The sequence below is a fragment of the Quercus lobata genome, chromosome 3, assembly GCF_001633185.2.
Source record: "Quercus lobata isolate SW786 chromosome 3, ValleyOak3.0 Primary Assembly, whole genome shotgun sequence".
NCBI classification, from domain to species: domain Eukaryota; kingdom Viridiplantae; phylum Streptophyta; class Magnoliopsida; order Fagales; family Fagaceae; genus Quercus; species Quercus lobata.
Window position 1 is genome coordinate 50767333 of NC_044906.1, and position 23812 is coordinate 50791144.

The 23812-nt window shown below is 33.7% G+C and overlaps 1 protein-coding gene across 2 annotated transcripts; it reads right to left on the reverse strand.

Moving 5' to 3' along the window:
• Positions 1-16595: 16595 nt before the first annotated feature.
• LOC115979308 (glycerophosphodiester phosphodiesterase GDPD1, chloroplastic-like) lies at positions 16596-21757 on the reverse strand. Of its 2 annotated transcripts, XM_031101330.1 has the most exons (8): positions 21547-21757; positions 21224-21420; positions 18712-18771; positions 18545-18625; positions 18239-18439; positions 18040-18135; positions 17295-17491; positions 16596-16991 (listed from the first exon to the last, which is right to left on the reverse strand). In XM_031101330.1, the coding sequence occupies exons 1-8, from the start codon at positions 21641-21643 to the stop codon at positions 16754-16756; spliced, it is 1167 nt and encodes a 388-aa protein (XP_030957190.1). In that variant the 5' UTR covers positions 21644-21757; the 3' UTR covers positions 16596-16753. The 2 variants fall into 2 exon arrangements, with proteins under 2 accessions (XP_030957190.1, XP_030957191.1); XM_031101331.1 differs by lacking the exon at positions 18545-18625.
• Positions 21758-23812: the final 2055 nt, after the last annotated feature.

The window sequence follows — 23812 nt, forward strand, 5'->3', positions numbered from 1 at the left end:
GATTAAATTATTAGAAAATGATAGTCCTTATCTTATTTATAGGTTTTTAAAAAAATATATATATAAACAATAGAAGAATCCAGAAACTGTACCAAAAAACTCAATGAGTGTTATTGTGACACTAGAGGACCTTCAAATTCTTGACCTCTTTCAAATTTCAATTAAACATTTTACGGCACTTAACCCCAAGAGAGATTATTGGTACCCTTTTTTTTTCAACTATTTTTAAATGCACAACAACAAGTATATTACCCCATATATTTCTCAATAGTTTGTTACTTATACTTAATATAAAAGTTGTTCCGTTCCCCCCAAGAAAACTATTGACATTTTTTTTTTGTTAGATGAGTTTGAATATAAAATGTAGGAATGCGAATGTGAAGTCTCTGCAAGAACTATATATATATATATATATATATATATATATATATATATCACGAAATTTACAACATATGAGCTTTTCGAGGTCCTCTATCAAATGGTTGCTTAAGACATTTACGTTTAAGTTAGAGCTCCTATATTGATTATATTAAAATATACCATAAATATGTAAACTATGATTGTAGAATATTATGAGTTACCACAGAGTTACAATACCATATATATATATATGTATGTATGTTAGGTCCGTATTTTTAGGTTGGCTAATTATAAACAATTATAGCAGTTTAAACTTAATTTGTCTTGTTAATTGGTATTGTTTATATTTGTTGAAGACAAATCAAGATTCAAATAGTGAAAGACTAAAGAATGCAAAAATAGAATTACTACTGTACAGGTTCTCGATTGCAGCTCGACCGGTTGAATCATAAACAATTGTAACAATTAGAACTTAGCTTGTCTTGTTAATTGGTATTGTTTAAATATTTGTTCAAGACAAATCAAGATTCAAACAGTGAAAGACTCAAGACAAATAGAACTACTACTACACAGGTTCTTGACTGCAGCTCGGCTGGTTGAGAGTCACTTGACTTAACTAGTCGAATTGCACATCTCAACTGATCGAGATTCTTGCAGATTGGTTTTTGAGCAGTTCTTCTTAGCCGTTGGATTTAAGGTTTTGTACAGCTCAAGTACACTATATAAACCCTAGAGCACATTTTTACATATACAAGAGAGTAGTGTTTTGTACACAGATCTAGAATTTTCTATGTCATCTTGAAGTATTAATTGGAGACCTACGTGCACACTAAAGATTTGCTGATCAAGTGAAGTTGCTGCAACTAGTTTACAACATATACTAGAAAAATCTTGAGAGTTGATCTCGGAGTCATGAATTAGGAGTTTGTATGCAACAAATTAGAATAAAAGAGTCCGTGGATCTCAGAATTACGTGTGGTCATATCAATGAGTACTACATGAGGTAGCATTAGATTATGACAACTAGGTCCTAAAACCCTAATTATATATATATAGACACACACCCTGTTGGGTTCAAAATTTTAATAAATTCTTTTAAAAGCATGACACTCGGAAATCTTGAGTGCTGAAGAAGGAAGATTCATGAATGCTCAGTGAGTTTTTAAATGTTCATGGTCGAAAAAGGTTTTGTTTCTTTTAAAAGAGTTAATTGCTTAATTTTAAAATGCATTTAGTTAGAGATCATGTAATTTTCATATTACACTATCGATAATGAATTGATGAGTACTTGTTGTAGTTCTCCTAAAAAAAAATGTTTTGTTAATTACTTCGAACTTTCTAATAGCTTTTCGTTTTTTTTGAAAGTCCAGGAATTCCTTAATTTTGATTTATTCAAGCATTCTTCATAGTTCAAATATAGAAAGTATATATCATGACGGGCCTTGAATGATTTGAATAATTGGCTGAATCAACATTACTAATCAAATATAGTACATTACAAATCCGGTAGTTGAGGTTAGGCCCTTTTGTAGTTGTACTCTAGTTATATATTATAAATCCGATTTAAAACACTATTATTATAAGTTTCGTGTATGTTTTTAATAAATATTATTGTTTACTAAAAAAAAAAGGGATGTTTCTCCCACATTGATTGTGTGTGTCTAGTGTCCGCTGTTTATAACCACAGTTTACAATTACAAAGGTTAGGCCCTTTTGTAGTTGTATTCTAATTATATAATGTATTATAAACTCAGTTTAAAATACTATTGATAATGAATTGATGAGTACTTGTTGTAGTTCTCCTAAAAAAAAAAAAGTTTTGTTAATTACTTCAAACTTTCTAATAGCTTTTCGTTTTGTTTGAACGTCTAGGAATTCCTTAATTTTGAGTTATTCAAGCATTCTTCATAGTTTAAATATAGAAAGTATAGGGACACGAATTGCAGCCCAACCCTAAAATGTATGGGATCTTGGCCTAGTGAGTCCAGTATAATAAATTTGTAGAGAGTGGATCAAAGAACTAGGCTTTAGTGAATTGGACAACGGCTAATATGGATGAACTCCTTGTCCGAGGAGGCAAGTGTTCATGTTTGAGGAGGCAAGTGCTCATATAAATCAAGTAAACAGAGTACAAGTGCAATTGTGATTGCTACAGTGTTCTTTTTCTGTTTTCCGATCCCCTTCCTCTAAGGTCTCTATTCTCATTTATACTACATTTCTTCCTTCACCTTTACCCTACACGTGGATAGTTGATGGCTTAGGCTGATACTTGTCCCATCAGTCTCCTCTAGAAGTCTTTGAAGGATGGTTATAAGGCTAGAAAAGTACTATTTAGAGGTCACTTCCTCATTAATGCGGTTAGGGAATTAGCTACAAAGTATTCAATACTGTGGTAGTAGTTTTTCCTTAGATATTTTTAGGTTCTCATCTTTCTTGTACGTTTATGGTGCACGTCCCTATCACTAGAGCTTCTTGGAAGGTCACTTTGATCATTAGGATCTATACTCGATTTACGTTTAGCTTATCCGAGGAGATATTCCTCTTCAGATTCGGACTTCTCACGCTCTCGGCCAAAGCCCAAAACCCAAAACCCAATTGTATGATTTGGGCCCATGACCCCACAGAAAGTATATATCATGACGGGCCTCGAATGATTTGAATAATTGGTTGAATCAACATTACTAATCAAATATAGCACATTACAAACCCAGTAGTTGAGGTTAGGCCCTTTGTAGTTGTACTCTAGTAATGTAATGTATTATAAACCCGATTTAAAACACTATTATTACAATTTTTGTGTGTGTTTCTAATAAGTATTATTGTTTACTAAAAAAAAGTGGATGTTTCTTCTATATTGGTTGTGTGTGTCTAGTGTCCGTTGTTTATAATCCCAGTCTATAACTATAAAAGGGCCTAATTTTTGTAGTTATATAATGTATTATAAACCCGGTTTAAAATACTATTATTTCTATTTTTGTGTATATTTCTAATAAGTATAACTGTTTACTTAAAAAAAAGAAAAAAAAAAAAAAGTACATTACAATAGCTATCATTTTAAGAGTATTCTATAATGATAGCACACTACTGTACACAGTATGCCGTATCAAAATATAAAATTAGAGTGGAGGACTTTTTGTGTCCAATGAATATTGTTTTTTCACACTCATATATTCTTTTTTTTTTTCTTTCCTCCATTTTACTAGTTGTTTAAACTTCAAAATATAGACTCACGGAAGGACAGGACAACTACATAGACAGTATCACATTAATTACGACTGCAAAGCACAATAATATCACTGTTTCATGCAAGAAAATAAAATACTCAAATTAGGTCATTTTAGTCATTGAACCTTCCAATGATTTAGTTGAAAAGGTAGTACAAAATTGATTAAAACCATCGAGCACTCAATTTATTAAAATAAAGAATTTTTGAGTTATTGGATCCCATGTCATAGATGCACTCTCATGCACCCAATATTTTGTTTTTAAAAATACATTATTAAGATATTTATTATTCAATTATATATATATATATATATATATAATATAAAAGAAGTCTAGAATTGAATTAACTATTAAGAAACCAATGGCAATTTTGGAGTAGTGCATGAAAATCAAGGATGGTTGTGGAGATACGAAAATTAAAGTGGGAGTAACGTGGGACGGTTGAGATTTTTAGTTAAACTGGAGCCTCAAACATTGACAATTGAAGAAGCCTGATTCCGTAGGGAGAAGGGAAACTCTTTTTTTCCACAATGATTATTAAAAATTCCAAGGACTAAATTGGAAATAAATATAATAAAAGAATCAATAGGATGAGATTCCCACAAGCAATTGCACTCAACCCACTTGTATAATAGTGTATGTAAGGAAAGAAAAGTTGGATTTCGTAAGCCAAATTGCGGCTATGATATTTTCATTTTCTCCAATTCCTTTCTCTTTCTCTTTCTTTCTTTCTTTCTCTTTCTCACTTTATTATTATTATTTCTTTTGTTGGGGTCAAAGGCGTTTGCGTGTGGGTGTTGAAGAGGGTTTTAGGGGAGAAAGAGAGAAACGTCAAAGGCTGCAATTATTGTGTTTTGAGTAAAATATGTTGTTAAGTGGAAAATGTCTTCGTGCTTCTTATGATCTCCATGCCCCTTTTGTTTACTGCAATAATGTCACTTTGGTTTACTTTTAGGCTTCTCAATTGGGTTTCCATCTTGCCCTACTCACTCTTTTTTTTTTATTTTTTTTATTTTTATGGGACTTTTTTGTGTTTTTCTAAATGTATAGTTAACCTTTTGTGGTTGCTGTTCTTTGAAGCATCTAATAAATACCATGACTTTGGTTTACACTTAACCCCTTCTTCTAGCATTTTCACATTTGTGGAGAGAGAGACAGCTTTGGAATTGGAGGAGTGGGATTTTACTTGTATTTGTTTTTGTTGAAAATAATGAAAAGTTATTCTTGGAAGTAAAAGAAAACCTTAAAGAGAGAAAGAAGATTTTTTTTTTTGTTGTCCTTTGGCAAGAGAAAAGATAGATGATCTCTTAGGAGAATATTGACTTTTAAAAAAAGAAAAAAGAAAAAAAAAAGAAAAGAATAATAATAATAATATAAAGGACTGCTCTCTTTGCTCTTCAAATAGTATATGGGAACCATGAACATAATTAGCTAATTTTTTTACTTAATTATAAGCTGAAAAGAGTTCCGACTTGCAAATGAGTAAAAGGGAGATCGATGTTGAAGAAGAAATAGTGCTCGGTCCTTTATGTCAATCATACATGTATCATGCCCCCTTCTTTTTTCTTATTCTTCATTTGCCATATTTAAAGTGGTGTACCACATTACAGTCAATTTAGTTTTTATTTTCCTTTGGTGACAGTCTGAGAAACTATGATTTTTATCCGGATATTCCCTTCTCTTTTATTTCGTGTGTGTGTGTGTGTGGTGGGGTAGGGATATTTTTTTTTAATGAAGGGGTGGGATGGGGATTTAAGATAATTAAACTGTAATTAATTAGCCGAGATACTAGAAGATCAAACTCGAGATTTGATTTCCTGATGTCGTAGAAAAAATAGATCAATATAATTCTATATGCTACATAAAATAATGCAGGCAACTAATAACGATAATATATATATACTTATATAGGAAAAAATTGCCAAATGCCATTTTCGGGCAAAAATAGTAGCTTTTTGTCAAATTTTCCAAATTAATTAAGAAAATGCTCCTCTTTTGAAATTCGATTTGTGATAAATCAAGTTAGGCCCTATGGCGGCGTTTTTAAAGAGCCTATAGTGACGTTTTCAGGACCTATAATGACGTTTTGTAACTCGACTTTTATGAAATCGAGTTATAGGTTAAAAAAAAAAAAAATTGCCTATAACTCGATTTCATGGAGGTTGAGTTACAAAACGTCACTATAAGTCCTTAAAAACGCCGTTATAAGGCTCTAGAATTTTTTTTTAAAATTTATTTTTTAACTCAATTTATCTCAAATCGAGTTACAAAATAGAGACATTCCCTAATTAGTTTGGAAAAGGGGACAAAACACTGCTTAGTTTGGGAGAAAAGGGCCCATTTTCTCCCTCTCTCTCTATATATATACACGTACACATTAAATATCTTCGCAGAGAAATTGTGTGTATGAATATTTATTTATACACACACAGAGCAACAAGTAACCTAATTAATTTCCAATGAAAAGACTTTCTAGAACAAGAGTAGAGAAATTCAAAAGTGACCATAGATTTCATAGTTGACCCAGTTCTTCTTATATGATGCATGTGCCTTCCAGAGGTCATCAACTTCAGGCTTTGAGATTTTGCACCCATTTCTTCATTTTAAAGGCACAATTTTTGTCAACTCGTCTGGAGTATGCCATAAGAGGATATGTGTAAGCATAAAAAAAAAATAATAATAATAAAAGAGAGAATGTGATAGTTGCTTTTCTTTGGTAATAGGCAATAAACGTTATAAAACTGTTCAAGCTCCTGGTCCTAATGGCTTACATGTCAGACTCTTTCAGAGTTTTTGGTAGTTGGTGAGGGATTCTGAAAGGAAGGAAATTGATAATATTTTTATGTCTTGTAAAATTCAAGAATATTTGAATCGAACTCTTATTATCTTAATTCCTAAATGTAACAATCCTATACGTCTTTGTAATTACCGGCTTATTAGTTTGTGTAACTCTGTTTATAAGATTGTTATTAAGTTAATTGTGGTAAGGATTTGTTCGTTCATGACTGATTTAGTCTCTCCCCTCCTAACATCATTTGTTTCGGGTAGGAAAGGAGTTGACGATAGCATTATTGTTTACGAATTAATCCACTTCATCTCCAAAATGAAGGGGAAATCGGGGTTCATGGCTATCAAAACTTGAATGGAGCTTTATTAGAGACACTTTGACTTTGTTTCACTTTTTCAGTCACCATGTCTCTTTGATTATGAGTTGTGTGTCTTCTTCGATCTTGGTCCTCTTTATTTTTTCTTTTTGGGGGGGGGGGGGGTGTGAGGGGTGAGGGGGTGCTTTGACTTCTTCCAACCTTCCAAGACATTAGACAGGGAGACCCTCTATTTCCTTATTTATTTATTTTGCGTATGGAAGTTCTTGGTTTCTTTATTGTTGAAAAGTGTGAAACTAAGCTTTGGAACTCGATTAAGGCAATGCAAGGAGTGATTCCCTTCTCCCATGTGTTTTTCATAGGAGATATTGTTCTTTTTGTGAAAGTTGATTGGAAAAACTGTATTGTTGTTAGGGATGTGCTTGACTCCTTTTGTGTTCTCTCAAGTAAAAAAATCAGTAGCGTTAATTTTTGGGTCTTCTTCTCTCCAAATGTTTTGATTCAGGATAGAGAAGGTTTTTGTGATATTGGGCTTTCACTCTATCCCTAACCTTGGGAAAGCAAGCCTCCTCTCTTCAAGATTTTAATTTTATTGTGGAAAGAGTCCAAATTAAAATCACCTAGCAGGTTGGAAAGATCATCTCCTCTTATTCACTAGAAGATTGATCCTTACTCAATCTGTTATGTCTACCATTTCTAATTATGTTATGCAATGCTTTGCCCACCTATCTAAAATCCTCCATAATGTAGATAGGTTGAGCCCAAAAATTTTATGGGGATTGTCAAATAGTAAGAAAAAGCTCCACCTTATTAGCTAGAAGAAGATTTCTAAACCAAAGAAGGATGATGCTTTCGGTCTGTTGGCAGTAGAGGCTAAGAACAATGTTCATTTAGCTAATCCACAAAGAAAAAACAAATATCTTTGGGCCACGGTGCTATCACATAAATACACAAATCAAAGGAGATGGACAAATCCTAATTTCAAGAATCATGCTTGTTCAAAAACCTGGGAAATGTTATAGAAAGGTAAAAATGTTTTTATCCAAGTAACACTATGGATTGTTGGGAAAGATAGTATGCTCTCCTTTTGGTTTGATAACTGGCTTGATAGAGGTCCTTTAAGAAGTCTGCTTGTTAGCTCCTTAAATAAGTGGGAGGAATCCTTCCTACTAAAGGATGCTGTCTCGTTTAAAGGGTTAAATTCGGATAGGTGTTCCTTCATCTTTCCAAATGACTTGTTGCTAGAAATCAAAGCTAGCCTAATTTCGTTTTTAGCTCATAGTGAAGATTGTATTTCCTGGAATTTGGTTGCAAATGGATCTTTTAATCTTGAGGAAGCCTACAGATTGGCCCTCGTGCTGATTGGTAATGTTACTAATAACTCCTTCAAGGGTGAATCGGCGTGGAAAGTTATGTCATCACCAAAGAGATGCTTCTTGTGGCAGTGCTGCCACCTTAATATTCCAGTTAGATCGATCCTTACATCTAAGGGCTTTAACCTCCTTGATCTCTGCACTTTTTTTTAATGATTGTTTAGAATCTATTGTTCATTTATTAAGAGGTTTCCCTTTTGCTAGGAGCTTTTGGAATTCTTTTCCTTTCCCTTTGTAGTGGGCCTTTTGTGGTTAAAGTGTGCTAGGCTGCTTCTTGTGGTACTGGGCCCTAGTTTTCTGAGTAAGGGAGTTGAGACCGGTCCAACTGCAACTCAATTTGATTCGACTTGTGTGCAAACTATGCCTCGTCTACCAAGAGCACGCTTACGACGGGCAGAACTGCTTCAGATGGATTGCGGCAGGTAGATATGATAATAACAAGATAAAATAAAGAAATTTGACATTTTTATTAAGGCAAACGGATAATCCCTACTTAAGAAAAAGATAATCACAATTTAACAACAATTATTTTATAAGAAAAGTAAGGGAAACAAGGGGGTGGTATATGAGTTGATTGAGAGAGAAAATAAATCAAATCAAGTCTGATCCGCAAAACCAAAACTAGAGAGGGAAGAACGCTTCTTCTCACAGTGAATAATCTCTCAGGGAGATCCTGCCGTGGAAATTAATCACTTTGAGGGAAGCGGATATGAATTGTTGGTACACAAGAACACCTTTTGCTTCCGGCAGAGAGCAAGATTTTGAGAGGGAGAGAGGGAATTAACCTTTTGGAGCATGCCTGCCGTTCTAACTCTCTATCTTTTTCTTTCATTCTTTTCTAATATTCCCCTTTTCTTATCTTTTTTTCTTTCTACTTTTTTTTTTCTTAATCCTTGTTTTCTATTTCCTGGTTTTCAAGTTTCCAATACTGTGGTGCTTGTTGTCCTCCTTTCCTATACACGGCAAGGGCCACTTTATAGTGCCTGCCGTGATCGGATTTTACTATTTTAGCCCTTAACCACCTTTATCTAGTATGGGTGTACCTGCCGACCACCACTGGTCTGTCTGTGTGCCACTCCCCATTGCCAGACAAAAGAAAACTATTTTGTTTGTTTGTCTGCCGTGACACTCTTTCCTGCTATGGTGTGGGTGCCTTCTCTCTCTCTATCCCTCATGGCATGTACCTAGTGGTTCCAGCTCAGCTTTACTCCTTTGGGTGGTATGTCATCCCAGCAGGACACTTCCCCCAAAAGAGCCCTAGTAGGAACCTCAAAATAGGTTTTTCCCTCTCCCCACCATCAAACCATGCCCTCTTACCTCTGACCCATGACCTCATCGTGTCCTGTATTGGTTGGGTACATGTTGGTGAGGTCTAGGCCTTGTGCGTGCCTCTCTTCTATGTATGTCCAAAATCTGTTTACTGCTTATGCGTCTGCCGTGGTTGGCCTACACAGTTTGCCGTTCGTGTTTGACTATTTTCTGGTTTCCCTTTCCTTTATGGCTTGCCCTATTCGGGGCTGGGCCTTGCTTGACGGTGGACTTTGCTTTTCTTTAGCCCACCCTTTTTTCTTGCTACCATCTTCTGCCATACCACTCTATCATTTTTGCTGCGAAATTGTTTTGCCTCAATCTGGTTGGGCCTCTTTGGGCTTGCCGTTTATTCTTCTCCTAATGGCTCAGCACGGCCATTGGTTCTTTTGTTATATCGCTGGTGGGCTCTTGTGTCCCATTTGTTTTTTCTTGGGCGTCCCAGACTAGTTTGCTTTCCTTGGGCTTCCTCAGCCCTTTTCTTAGCTTTGCATTCTCATGGGCTTTTATTGAATTCTTTGGGTTTCCCTGGCCCAATTACATTATCTCTCATCCTTGGGATTCATGGGTTTGCCATCAACCCCTTACTTTCTTTGTTTTCATTACTTTAGGCTTGCCATGGCCCATTCTCACCTTTCCACATCATATACTGCCCATGGTTTGCTTTTTCTCTCTTTCTGGGCTCCTTTAAACCCATTTACCTCCTCAAGGCCCATTTGTTCATCTTATGGGCCTATGATCCATTATTCTTACAGCTTGGGTTTAATGAGTTTTCTATTCGTTTGCCAACTCTTTTCTGTCTGTGTTGCTGGGCCTCTCCCTTCCTGCTGGGCCTCTCCCTTCCACTTGGGCTTCCGAAATGGCCATCAACACCCTTTACAAAAAAATGTGTTTTATGGTACAAATTTGGTGGATTGGTTCAGACTTAATTGTACAGCTCAACATGCCACAAGTTAGCTGGTATTTCTTGGAAGATCATTTTTTTGCTAGGCATTTGGAACCTTTGGCTTCATAGGAACAAAGTTGTTTTCAATAATGTTCGACCCCAGTGTGATTTGAGATCTACTGTCTTGGCGCAAGCAACAGAGTATGCCTTCCTTGGTAGTAATACCAGAGCCTTTCTAGCCCAATAAACCATTCTTGACAAATAGTCATTGCCTCCCTAGAATTGGTTCAAAATAAATTTGGACGGGTCATCCATGGGTAACTTAAGTCATGTTGGGGCTAGGGGTTTGATTATAGATTCTAGTGGAGCTTGGGTCAAAGGTTATGCTCGAGACATTGGCATAACTGCAAGTGTGGTAGCTGAACTTAGGAGTTGAGAGATGGTATTAGGCTATGCCTATCCCTTAATCTTTTAGTAGTGGAGTTTGAGCTTGATGAAATGTTAGTCGTTGATTTCATGAGCCAGGCATATGATCCTACTAACGCTAATGATGCTATCGTAGCTGATTGCATTGAAGGACTTGAAGACATTTCCATGGTTAAAATTTGGCATTGCTATTGAGAAGTTAACAAGTGTGTTGATGCACTTGCAAAATGTAATGAAAACCTTTACTAGGATTTTGTTATTTTTTTGGAAACCTTGTCAAATGTTTTACTTTTGCTTAGTTTGGATGCTTCTAAAGTGTTCTATGAATGCTATTTGCCTTTTGTATAATTGCATGTATTCTTTAATCTATGAAAGTTCCCCTATTTACCAAAAATTTAGTTGAATTCATTATATGTTCAATTAATTCAACTAATTAAATCGCTTGTCTTTATTGATATTTTGGTTTAATAATAAAAATAATCATAAAGCGAATTCAATAAGATGAATTCTATCTATCAAAAAAGAAAGAAAATTGTATTCATTAAAAAATATTAAAAAAAGGTAACCAAAAAAGTTTTATGACAAAATAGTAAATACACATAAATTGAGACCCTTCTATGTATCTATTAGCTCTCTTACCTGATAAAATATACCCTTTTTTGGGTAGATTTTTCCCCTCTCACAGCCTGGTGAGACCCATAATCACACCAGGGGGAGAAACATACATGATACACCCGGCTGCATTTTTCTCCTCTTGCCCAATTCAAATTGAGTACGTAAAGCTTGAATCAGACCCGTGATGGCTTGTAACATAGGGTTCCACGCCCATTTGGCTACATGTCGGACACGCCCTAGCAACTTGTTAATCCCAACAAAATTTACTGGAAATTGTACTTTCGTTTTCTTTTTCGGTGAATATTAGTTTAGCTACGTATGTTAAAAAGTACATGTTAACTACATATGTGAAAGACAGTTATATAACTCTACCAAGCCACATTAAATGCTAATATAAGCTGCAGAAAATGCTAATATAATAAATGGTCCAAATACAGTAATACTGTTTGTGTTGTTTAGTGAAACATTCATGAGAAAATTCCACTCAACTACAATCAGCTGGAATTTCAAATTATTATTTTTTTCTTGAGTTTGGTTAATGCGTGTTGTTATGACATACATTAAGTAATCTATTTTTAGAAATATTTTCTTGAGAATTGAAAAAATTATTAATACTTTTCAATTCTTAAGAAATTTTTTTTCAAAAATGAGTAATTATTGTGTGCGGGCACACATTAGCAAATTTTTTTTTATTCTCCGTGGTGAAAATACTGATTGGAGTGCAACAATTTGATGTTTACGTACGAACTCCAAGCTCCTATTAAGTATTAACATCATTAGCTCTTATCTGAGTGACTTGTCCAATGTCCCTGATTTAATACTTTTACGTATAATCGTACATGTAACGTACTTTTCATCTGTATTTGCTGTTTTGAATTGCCAAACTAGAAAAGTTGCTTTCATTGTTTCGAATCTCAAGCCAAGCTTTGCACACTTCAAAGAAACTTCCTTACAAAGCCCATCAAAAAACAACAAAAGATCGGTGCCTTTGGGCATGTGATCCAAGTGGCCCGCTTGATACCGTCACTTATATAAAGATGGGTCTTCAACTCTTGTTCTACGAAACTTACAAGTTACAGATTCTAGTCTTACAAGCAAATTTCATCGTCTTTATACTTTATTCCTGCTGCTAAAGGGTTCTTGGATGAAGCATATTAATAAGGCTGATTGTTAAAGCACTAAAGTAAAATTCATTTCTAGGCAAAATTTCACCTTTAACGTTTTTTTTTTTTTTTTTTTGAGAAGAATTTCACCTTTAACGTAAAGAAAGAAAAAAAGAAAAAAAAAAGTAATGCTATGACACAACAAAAAACACTAACATTCTCAAATTAGTATACAACATCATTAAAAAAAAAAAAATTAATTAGAGATTGTAATGGGCTAATGTATGAGTTGGCATACAAATTTAAAAATGTTGTGAAATTGTTGTGAAATTGTTGTATTCCTAACATTACTCCAAAAAAAAAAGCAATAGATGAAACGTACTAATGCAAGTATACATGCTAATTTTGAAAAAAAACATAATTAATGCTGCTAATCATATTTACTCAAGTACTAGAATTCATCCCCAAATGAAGGCTGTATAAGTAGCTATTGGGTCTCTTTTGCAATCTTGACATGTGTAGGATTTCAATTGGCTTGTCCTCTAGACCCACTTTAAGTTGGGGGAGTTTAGTCCGCTACTCATGTCAATGTTAGAGGTGAAGACGCTATTGGTGTGTTTCCTAACATTTCCTAATTTGCATATCAGCAAAGAGAGGGTTCAAGTAATAGGCTGATAACCCACCGGTAACTATCAACAAAGAGGAGAAAAAACGAAAGAGACAAACTAACTATGAACAACGATCTATGTTATGATTAATCCTTAGTTAAGGGTTGAATGTCAAATATAGAAGTTTTGATTTGAGGAAATTAGTGAAAAATGTGGTTAGGCGTGTTGATTTCAAGTTCATGTTCATGTTAAGAGTTGTTTTATTTTTTGTTTGATTTAATTTTATTCCCTATAGGCTATAGTAGTTTTGGGGGTTCATGGAAACAGGCATTAATTGTGATTAGGCTAGCATTTAATGTAAAGTTGAGATTATGGGTGCCAGCTTACATCCAACAGACGCAAACATGTCTCTCGTGCCAATGGCCTTTTTCATAGCGCACACACACTGCTTTTGAGCTTATTTTAGCACCCCGGTCCCATTTACAAAATGTTCCAATAAACTTTTTTTTTTTTTTGAGAAACATGTTCCAATAAACTTAAAAGTTAAAACAGGTAAGAGAAATAATATCTTGTCCTCTAAACCATAAGTCCATAGTTCCAGTGGGCTTGGATCACATTGTGAAAAGTGGAAATAATTGCTCGTGTTCAAGCCTAGGTTATAAGCTCATGGAAGGAAAAAAAAAGACGAGTTTTAGGCTTCGAGATTTAGTAAATTTTTTTGCTCCATTTTGTTTAGTAAGTAGCCTTGACTTTTGTTTCATCTATTTCGTGCTTGTTTGGGTAAAAGGTTGGGCTACTTGCTTGTCAATGCTAATTCATCTAGTATTATGGATTGGGCCTTCAGTAAAGTTTGAGCCCAAAATATGTGATGCTTATTTCCCTAGGCTTACATGCATTAGACTAAAAAACACTAGTCGCTAATTTATACACATTTACTTTTATTGGTACAATCATTTGAAAATAATTCTAACTAATACTCAAATGTAAGAGACACATTGACTTACAATTTAAAGTAGTCTTCTGAAAAATTTACACATATTGTGCAACTGAGACTTAATTTCTCATCAACAATAAAAACATGGAAATTCAAAACATGGAAAGAAAATAAAAATTACAACAATTAATTCTATTATTTTTCATGCTATACTTTGTAATTGTACGAAATTAAGTCAACTCAATTTAAGTAGTTGTAATAAAATTGGTTTCTACTATTCTCTATTCTATAGAGATATGAACATATTAGATTTTTCAAACAATTACCGGTATTGCAATAAAATGATTTATTATTGAAAATAAGAAACAAAAAAAATCTGTCTATAACTTAAGAAACACAATATACTAAAATTAAAGAGATAAAATTTTCGGAGGACAAAATATTATAGATAATTTTAGAAACAGATTATACACTTAAAAGGGTTAGTAATTTATAGCACTTACCCCCCACTATTAGTATACAGACACTAAGTGCGGTCATCGTAATCCTTGAAAGAACCTTCCCCAATTGGACCCTAAAAAAAAAAAAAAAAAAAAAAAAACACCCAATTAACAAAATTGATCCAAAAGGGTCTAAAAAGCACACAAAATCAATTCAAAAAAAAAAATTTGAGATAAAGTAATTACTTTCTGCTGCGAATGAAATCGTTTTTTGTATTGATGTTCCAAACTGCAACACTTATCTCTCTAAGGCCTTCAATTAATGAAAACACAAACTTCTCTTGGAATACCAGAGTATTATGACCATCTATACACACACATACAAAAAACAAAATCAGCATAACTCACTATAACTCTATAAAAGTCTCAAAAATATAAAGAGAAATTAAAGGGGTTGAATTTGATATTTACGTTTGGAGAGAGAGAGTTTGCAGAAACTGTGACTTTATATTTCTTAACTTGAGAGAGGGGTAAGGTTGCTAGAATTTTGAGGTGTTATAATGTTTTTATTTTTATTTTTTATTTTTTAAATATTGTGCTGACGTGGAAAATTGTGGTGCCAGCAGAGGTTTCGGTTTTTTAAATATTGTGCTGACGTGAAAAATTATGGTACCAGCAAAGGTTTCGGTTATATATATATATATATATATATATATATATATATTAGCCCCAACTATTTATCCTACATTGCACATGTATAACACAGTCTCCTGTGGGTGCATTAGGAGAATAAGCAAAAATTTAAGGCTATTAAGGGGAGTCTCTTTAATCAAGTTCCATCAAGTAGTTACTACCTATAAAGCTTTTTTTTTTTTTTTTACACTGGGAAATTTGTCCTCTTGAAAACTAACTGAGTTGCCTTTAAGCCCAAAGTGCGATCTTTGGTACTTGACCTTGAACACCTTTTCCGAGTGTATTAATCATGAAGCCGTGGATCCCACCATGAAGGGTATTTTTATGTGGATATAATTCTTGTGAATCTGAATCTGCATGATTGCCAAACTATTGTGGGAGATAATGGAGTTTCGGGTCCATCAATGGGACCTTCTGGTTGTTCCCATCATTTATTTTTTTGGCTCCATGCGGCCATTCAATTTTTAAAAAAATGATGGGTCAACACCCAAATCTATGCCGCAATCTTTGATGTCTAGAGAGTTGGAAATGTATAGAAACATTTTGGGAAAGACAAGCATTGTGAGTGAGTGTTTTGGTGGTTCCCACGCCTTAGTGGGAGGTCGACGTTCTTAAATTGCATGATGAATTCAATGCTTTAGTTTATGAAACAAATATCTGGGTTTGTCGTGAGGCATTTTTTACAGTGAAGCTTCTATCCAGTTCTTTTTTGTACTAAACAATAAACATGGTACAATTTAAATACGTATTTAATTTTAGACACGTTTCTGCATCTTAGCGTGTCCAATGCAAAAGAGCAAGCACGGGACACAAGTGACATCCTTTTTCATGTATGAGCTTAGTAGATAATGTTTTCAATGAACTCCCTTCTTATGCCATTAAGCAGAGTTGGAGGGCCTGGTGATAGCAAACCAAATCGTTGATGGTGGTCTTCAAGGGCGTGACCGAAGCCAGCAGGCATGCACAATGGTCAGAATAGCCCATAGAATCAATCCATTTCTGGTAAACAGCTCCTCTTCATCACTCTTCTTCTTCCCAAAGTTTGCACATCAGCTCCCTTTCCCAAAGAAGGCCACCCAATAATACAATATATGTCAGGGAATTGGGCACTACCTTGTTCTCATCCAATTCATCAAATACCTTTTGGGTATTACTCAAATTACCAATTCTCTGAGCTTTGTTGGGTCGTGAGAACAAGCAGTTGGACTGGCAAAATGAATTGACTCACTCGAGTTGCTCATGCTCTGAGGCTTCTCTGATATAGTTGAGTGCTTTTTCCCCCTTCGACCTGAGTTTGAATGCAGTTAAATAGTTCACAACTAGGTGCATTCGTGGGGTGCTCAGTTTATGATTTTGTGACGGCTAAAAAGACTAGGGAAAGACTTGTATTGGTATCATTCTTTTTTCTTACAAATTACAAATCAAAGCTTCATATTTACAGCTTCTAGAGACACTCCTTACAGTACTACCTCACAACCGGTCCTAAGATCACTTGAGGATTTGGACAATTAAACTACATCTGGTAGTAAAAGACTAGAGACAGTGGTCATTGCAAAATTAAGCATGAGATGACAATCTCTATACAGAATTTCTCAATGAGGGAGGGGAGGACAATATAATAGTTGGAGAAAGTTTCATCATTAGGAGATAACTCTATATATAGTATGTATTATTGCTTTCAAGATTGTATCAACTCAGGTGAAATTTTCAGAAGCAGCAAAGAGAGTTCATGCTGTGTGAATCGGGGCTTTGTTGTCACTTGCTTCTCTGCTTCCTCTACAAATAAGCTATCTTCATCATAGTCCTTAGCTGGTTTGATGTAATCAGAAATTGCCTCCGTGATTTCTTTAACTAAATCAACAATCACTCCCTCAACACCCACAAGATGTTGCATCCATGCCACCTCTGGTACGTTGCTGCAAATGCACTTGTGTTTCATTAGTATATTGGCAAAAGAGTGGTTTTAGGACCACAAACTATTCCACAACTTTGACATAGTAGATTGTGAATGGTTTCTTATTACATACACACGAACTTACCATTTTTTCTTCATTGCTCATACCCTGCCACATCTCAATTGTGGTAAAAAAGCTGTGTAATAGTTTATGGTAATAGATCTTTTTTTAGCAAAAATCAGTAGTGTTTCATTAGTGTATTGGCGAAAATTGATCACAGTTCTAAAAGCATATAGACAAAATCGTGGAAAAAATATAGCTTACTTCAATTGGCCGTAAGTTATGAGGCAAAGCTTGGACTCTTTAATTCTAGTCACTACTCCTGGATTTCTAATGATAGCTCTGACTTCAGACACAATTCCTTGCAAGCTACCTGTTAAGCACACCCTAATGGCCTCTTCCAAGGAATTCCTTCTTGTGTCCATGTAAATTTCGGATCCTCCATTAGTGAGGAAGAACACCTGAATCGTAATATTAGATAAAATATTTAAATCAACTCAAACCACTCAAAAAATGTTTTATGTATTTTTTTGGATAATGGAATGAACCTTTCTAAAGAAGAGCCCTTTGAGCTCAAATCACTCAAAACATTTCCAACCAAAAAAAGAAAAAGAAAAGAATTCCTTGCTTAAATCTTTTCTACTAAAAATTTTTATTCATTACTTGAGTTTTCTCTTGAAATTGTCAGTTTTCAGTTCTCTCTCTATTTTACAATGTTTCAAGAAACGGAGTATTTCATTTTCATCTTTTATAATTAATGCCCGAATTCGTCAGATCATCTACTTCGATATGAAAATTTTCCTTTTTTTAACCATCATAAAACAGAGGAAACTGCTGGCCCAAATGCATCCAAAGCATGGACTTTTTGATTTGTCAGAAAATTAAAGGTAGATGTAGAACAAAAAGCATGGACTTGATTATACTTATAGCTGTCATCATATATTGCTCCTAAGCCTCAATCATGTCTAACTACAAAGCACTATATAATAAGAGAAGAAAGTGATCTTACAGGGTAGGTGTTCTGCAAGTTTCTGATCAACTGTGCAGCATCTGGTTGAAAGCTTGAAAAGATGATAGGTCTATCATTGGCATACTCGTTTACCACCTGTCTCAAAAAGTTTAGTTAATATTACTATTTCCATAGCATAATAATATATAAAGCATTTTCAACAACATATAACGCAAAAACCAGATTTTAGGAGGAATACCTTCATGATTGCTTGAAGAACATGTGTGACTTCTTCCTCTGTATATACCATATGATCATCGAACTTCAATTCAATATTGAAACCTATAGAATGTTCTACTTTCTTGAATGCCTCTTGCAATGTACATAGAGGGTCATCGTTTTGAACCCTCCACTCAAAGATTCTCCCATCTTTGGTTTTTCTAAAGAGATTCTTCCCGACCTGTTTTATCAATAACAGCAAACTAATGAACATAATATAGAAACAAATTTAATAGTTTTGGAGAGAGCCAGGCAGCATAGGAAGATGTTGAATAATGACAATTACATTTCCAGGTTCTTTCTGAGGTCCATAGCAAAGAAATTCAGCTAGAGTGAGATCTGTTACTCTTCTCTCAACAATGACACCCTCAAAGCAAGACGCAATCAGAATTAGACAAGGGATCAGTGTAGTACACGAAAGATTGAGAGTGTGTATTGAGTAATAAAACTAACCTCGTCTTCAGTGAGGATGAAGTTGTCATGGAAAATGACAGGGCATTCATCTTTAGTCACCTACAAAAATAGGTTTGGTTTACAGTTTCCTCTAAGGTTTCTTCCATCACCCAATAGTCTAAGAAACACAAAGAAAGTTAAGAGAAGTAAACAAATTAGCTAGTATCCCTAAATTCAGATAACAAATTGACATTAGTGTGCAAAATACTAGTAGTAAATTACTCACGCACTCACTCAATATGAGAAGACTAGATTGTTTTCAAAATGGTCATTTCCTCCATTTCCATAACTGATCTAATCGTTAAGTACCAACAAAATGGATTTCTTTGTTCGGAGCTAGCTTGATATATAGTTTGAGGCCTAAGATGATAAATTTAAGTGGAGCTTTTTATATTTAAATATTAATTAAAGGAATTATTTACTACCAAGGTTCATTTGAAAATTAAATCACATAATTCGAGCATAAAATTTAACAAAAAGAGATAAAAAATTATTGTTTTTTATATAAAAGTTTACTTTATCGATGCATGATTAAGTAAAGTTGTATTCTAATATTCAATTTTATATTTTGGTATTAAGATAGATATAGATATTATTTGGTGTGTGGTTATGTGGGAGATTAAGTGGCTAATGTTGAAAATTTACCACATAAGATATTGGTTTACAAAAATTAAAGTGTCAAGTTATCCAGAGAAGTTAATTATCATTGATGATCTAGCACATTTACAACATTTTATTTTCAAACAATTTAGAGTTTCAATTGGGTTAGGTTTTATTAGTCTAGTGTATTTGAGTCCTTATCGTTAAAAATAAGAAAAAATAATGTTAAAACTACTACAAATTTTATTATAGATCATTATAAATTAACATGACAATTAATGTGATCAGTGAACTTTAAAAATAATTAATAAAATTTTGATTTACTAGTTTATGATTAGTGACACATTAGTTTATAAGCATTACAAATGAGAAAAACAATACACAGCCATTTAAAAAAAGAAAATAGTTATTATCATAACCGTTTGAGTCTTTTTATAAAATTATATTATCTATTTATATATATATATATATATAAAAGAAAGAGGATTTTTCTCTTTCAATTGGACTTTTTTGTTGTTCAAAAATACCCTAATTAATGAAGGGTAACTTCATTTAGAAATAGGGTTATAAATGTCAAATAACAAATTTTATTTTGAATTCAAAAAGATAACTTCTAAAATTTAGAATTTTTTCCCTTCACGTTCAAAAAAGAAATTACGGTTACTTCTTAACTCTAAAATTTATCATTTTTATTTGTTTGAAAAATAAAGAAAATATTTTAAAATTATAATAGATGCAAATTATTAATCTTTGCAAAAAATAAGAAGTCTTTGAGCATGCGTCTAAGCGTGTGCTTGGAGGCTAGTTATATATATGAGAATTATTTTGTGAAGAGGTGGGTCCTTAGGCCTAGGCCTTGGGCTGGCCCGGTGTTTCTCTCTATCAATCTAATTAGTTTTAAACATAGCCAAAATTATCATTTTTAAAATAAAATAAAATGTTAATTTAACTACAATATTAAGGCTATGTTTGGTTGGAGTGAAAATATGAAAGATGAAAAATAGTAGAAAGAAAATAAGAGAAATTTTGGATAAACATAGTGTTTGATTGGAGTGATTTTGGGAGAAAGAAAATGATAGAGCCGTCTGCTTTCTCCATAAGCCCATAGTTTTTCAACCCTCCCAAATTGGAGAGAAAATGGGAAGAAGTAGTTTTAATAAAAATTACTTATCTATCCTTTTCCCTCCCCCAAAGTAAATTCACATTTAAAAAAAAAAAAATGTTTCTAGGTTCTTTGCTACAATAAAGTTAATTTTTTTTTTTTTGGGTTCTTTGCTTCTTACATTGAACTCTTTTTTTAGGTTTGGGTGACTTATTTTATTCCAAAACAATAATTTATTTTTCCTTTATAAAGTATTTATATAAAAATAATTACTCCATATGTAATAAGAGATAGGAATAAATTTATACAAATTCTATATTCTATCCCTCACTTCCTAACTAATTTATGAGTGTAAGAATAAATTTATACAAATTTTATATTCCATCTCTCACCTTCCAACTAAACATAAATGAGGACGCTCAAAATCTCTTAAATCTCCTCACTTTTTTATTATTCTATTTTTCCATTTTCCACTTCTGTCTTTTTTTCCATCCTTCCTTGTATGTCTCTGGTCTTCCATCTTGAATTTGAAGGATTAAAAGAAAAGAAAATGATAGTAAAAACTCCTATAAAAACAGTACGCGACACGTGGAACTGTCCATACACGTGGCCATGCTAAATCTAAGTTTGTTCGCGGCGAAATGAGACAGACAGAAACGATCTTGTAAAGTATAGGAAACAAAACAAAGAACTAAAATCTTGGAATTTTACCCGAATTGACTGGTAACATCCCAGAAACTTGAACGCATCTTTCTTTTCTTAGAAACCAAACAAGAACATTTATAAAAAAGAAAAGAAAAAAGGAAATACCTGAACGTCGAATTCAATGAAATCAATAGGGAATTTAGAGGCTGCATTGAAAGAGAGAATGGAATTCTCTTGGATGGATTTCATTCTTGGGTCACAAGATTGCAAAATGTTCATGCCACTACCTCTGTGTCCAATCACCATGAATTTCGGGAGATTATAGCCAAATTTTACTTCATCATCACCATCATAATTAACGCCTATAACAACACAACCAAACCAAAACACATTAAGACCCAGAACTTAATATAATCGAACTGTTAGAGAAAAAAAAAGAAAAGAAAAGAAAAGAAGAAAAAGAAAAAGTTTCTAATTTAAACAGTGACCTTTGAAAAACCGGGTGGAGCATAAGGCTAATGGGGAGTTCTCTGGAACTTGATCAAGATTGGGAACGTCAGAGACATGGACGGCTTTGAGAGCCATTACTTATCTTCAAGATTTTTTTTTTTTTTGGAAGTAAAAGGACAGGAGACCATAAAATTTTTTTGAGGTTGAGGCAAAAAAAGAAAGAACACAGTCACAGAAGGCGAGGATGGGTATTTGAAATTGAAGGGATGGGCTTAAGCCTAAAAGCCCAAAACGTAATATATAGCAGAGCCATCGCTTATCTTCAAGATTGTTATTTTTTGGTTTTTTTCGGAAAGAATAATAGAATATTCCAATTATTTTTATTTTTATTTTTAAAGTGCTTTAGCAGAAGGACCTACCTAGACCTAGAGACTTCTTCTCCCCCAAAAAAATATTCCATTCATGAGAGGGTTAATTTGGTTACTCACTACCTATCTATCTATATTGTTAATAACATTTTTTTTTTAATTAAAAATATCAAGTATTTTTACCATACACGAGAGATAGAAGAAGGTCTTAAAAAAACTGACAGTGGTGTATTTTGACATACCAAAATACCCTCACATAAATTAACGAACTCTTTAAAATACTCTAGTTAAATAATTTAAAATGAAAAAAAAAAAAAAAACACAAACAAGTTAAAATTGTAATTTACTATTTTAAAAACTAACAAAAAGTTCCTGAATTTAAGGGGCTTCTTCTATTTGGGATAGATATTTTACGTGTTCTAAAGTCCTCTCAAATACAACTCATGTGACCTTAAAAAGTTTTAAATATTAGGGTTAGATGGGTCAAATTACTACTTTTCAAAACTCTTAATGTTAAATAAATTTTCAAATACCTAAATGAGCCACTCTCCCATATTCTTCAAATTCAATAAATCTAAAAATATATATATTAAAATTCATGAGTTTCAGTTGCAAACAATTTCTTCCATTGACATCAACCACTAACTCACGTACAAATAACTAATTGATAAAAAAAAAAAAAAAACTCGATAATATACCCAAAAAAATTTTAAAACTTCCCTTTTACCATCATCTGACAATAACTAGCAATTTCAAACTTTCAATGTCATGCAAAAAATAAAAACATCCCATCTCATCATCTTTATCTATTATGGCCATTGTTTTGAAACCTAACTCGACGGTTTGACTAGGTTAATTAGGAATCGGCCCTTGGGTCGGTTTTATTGGTCATGATTTTGGAGCCTTTTTGATTTGGGAAAAATGTTGGAAATAACATCCCAACATCTCATCTCACCATCCTTTTCTATTAGAGTATCAACATTAGCTATGCTAAAAAAATGTTATTTTGGCACATCAAAAAGTTACTTTATCTATTTTAACACACCATTTTACAATTTATCTACATCACATATTCTATTTTTCCATACATCACATTAAAGTAATATATATAACACATTAAAATGACCTAAAAAAAAAAACTCCTACAATATAAAAATAAATAAATACAAAACTCATAGCCACCACCACCACCACCCATATATAGCTCACCCCACCACCACCATTACCCACCACTACCCAACCACCATCGCCTATTGTAACCAAAACTCAAAATCAACCCAACCACCACCCGTTGTCGTAATTATCTCCAAAATCATCCCACAAGTACAACCACTGCAACCCACCAAAATCAGCCAATCATAACCCATCAAAATCAACTTACAACCACAAACAAAACCCATAGAAACAATCAAAAAACACCATCACCACAGCCATTGCAATGACCAACACAACTAATGCAATAGCAACTGGCCTATTAAGAGAGATTTGGCAGTGAGAAGAGAGAAGCAAATAGAGAGAGAGAGAGAGATCCGAACCCGAATCAATGAAACCAAACCAAAAGGAAGAGACTTTTGGCCAAAGATCAAAGGAAAAAATAGAAAAATGTGTAAGAAATATAAAATAGCGAGAGATAGAGAAGAGAGTGGTAGTGACGACCACTATTAATGATGGTGTTGTCGAGAAACCTTTGGTGGTGGGATGGCAACTCTTAGGGTTTGGCCCTTTTAAGCTAAGATTGAGCCAAGGGAGAGGTTTGAAAGTGAGGAAGTGAGAGCCACCGTTGCTAATGGTGATGATGGCTGGCAAGAGGCTAAGTTCTTGGAGCTTGGCCATGGAGGCTTGGGTGAGACAAAGAGCTACAAGTTTAGAGAAAGTAGAGATGTGTTGAGGGAGGAGAGAGAAACGTTAATAAAATAAGAATAAAATTTTTAGCATG

Bases quoted from the DNA above. Each gene is read 5' to 3' on its own strand.
- LOC115979308 (XM_031101330.1), bottom strand. From the start codon at position 21,643: ATGGCTCTCAAAGCCGTCCATGTCTCTGACGTTCCCAATCTTGATCAA. The intron at 18,772-21,223 runs GTATTTCCTTTT...CTATTTTTGTAG, and splicing joins TCATTGAATTCGACGTTCAG to GTGACTAAAGATGAATGCCC. The intron at 18,626-18,711 runs GTTAGTTTTATT...TCTTGCTTTGAG, and splicing joins TCATCCTCACTGAAGACGAG to GGTGTCATTGTTGAGAGAAG.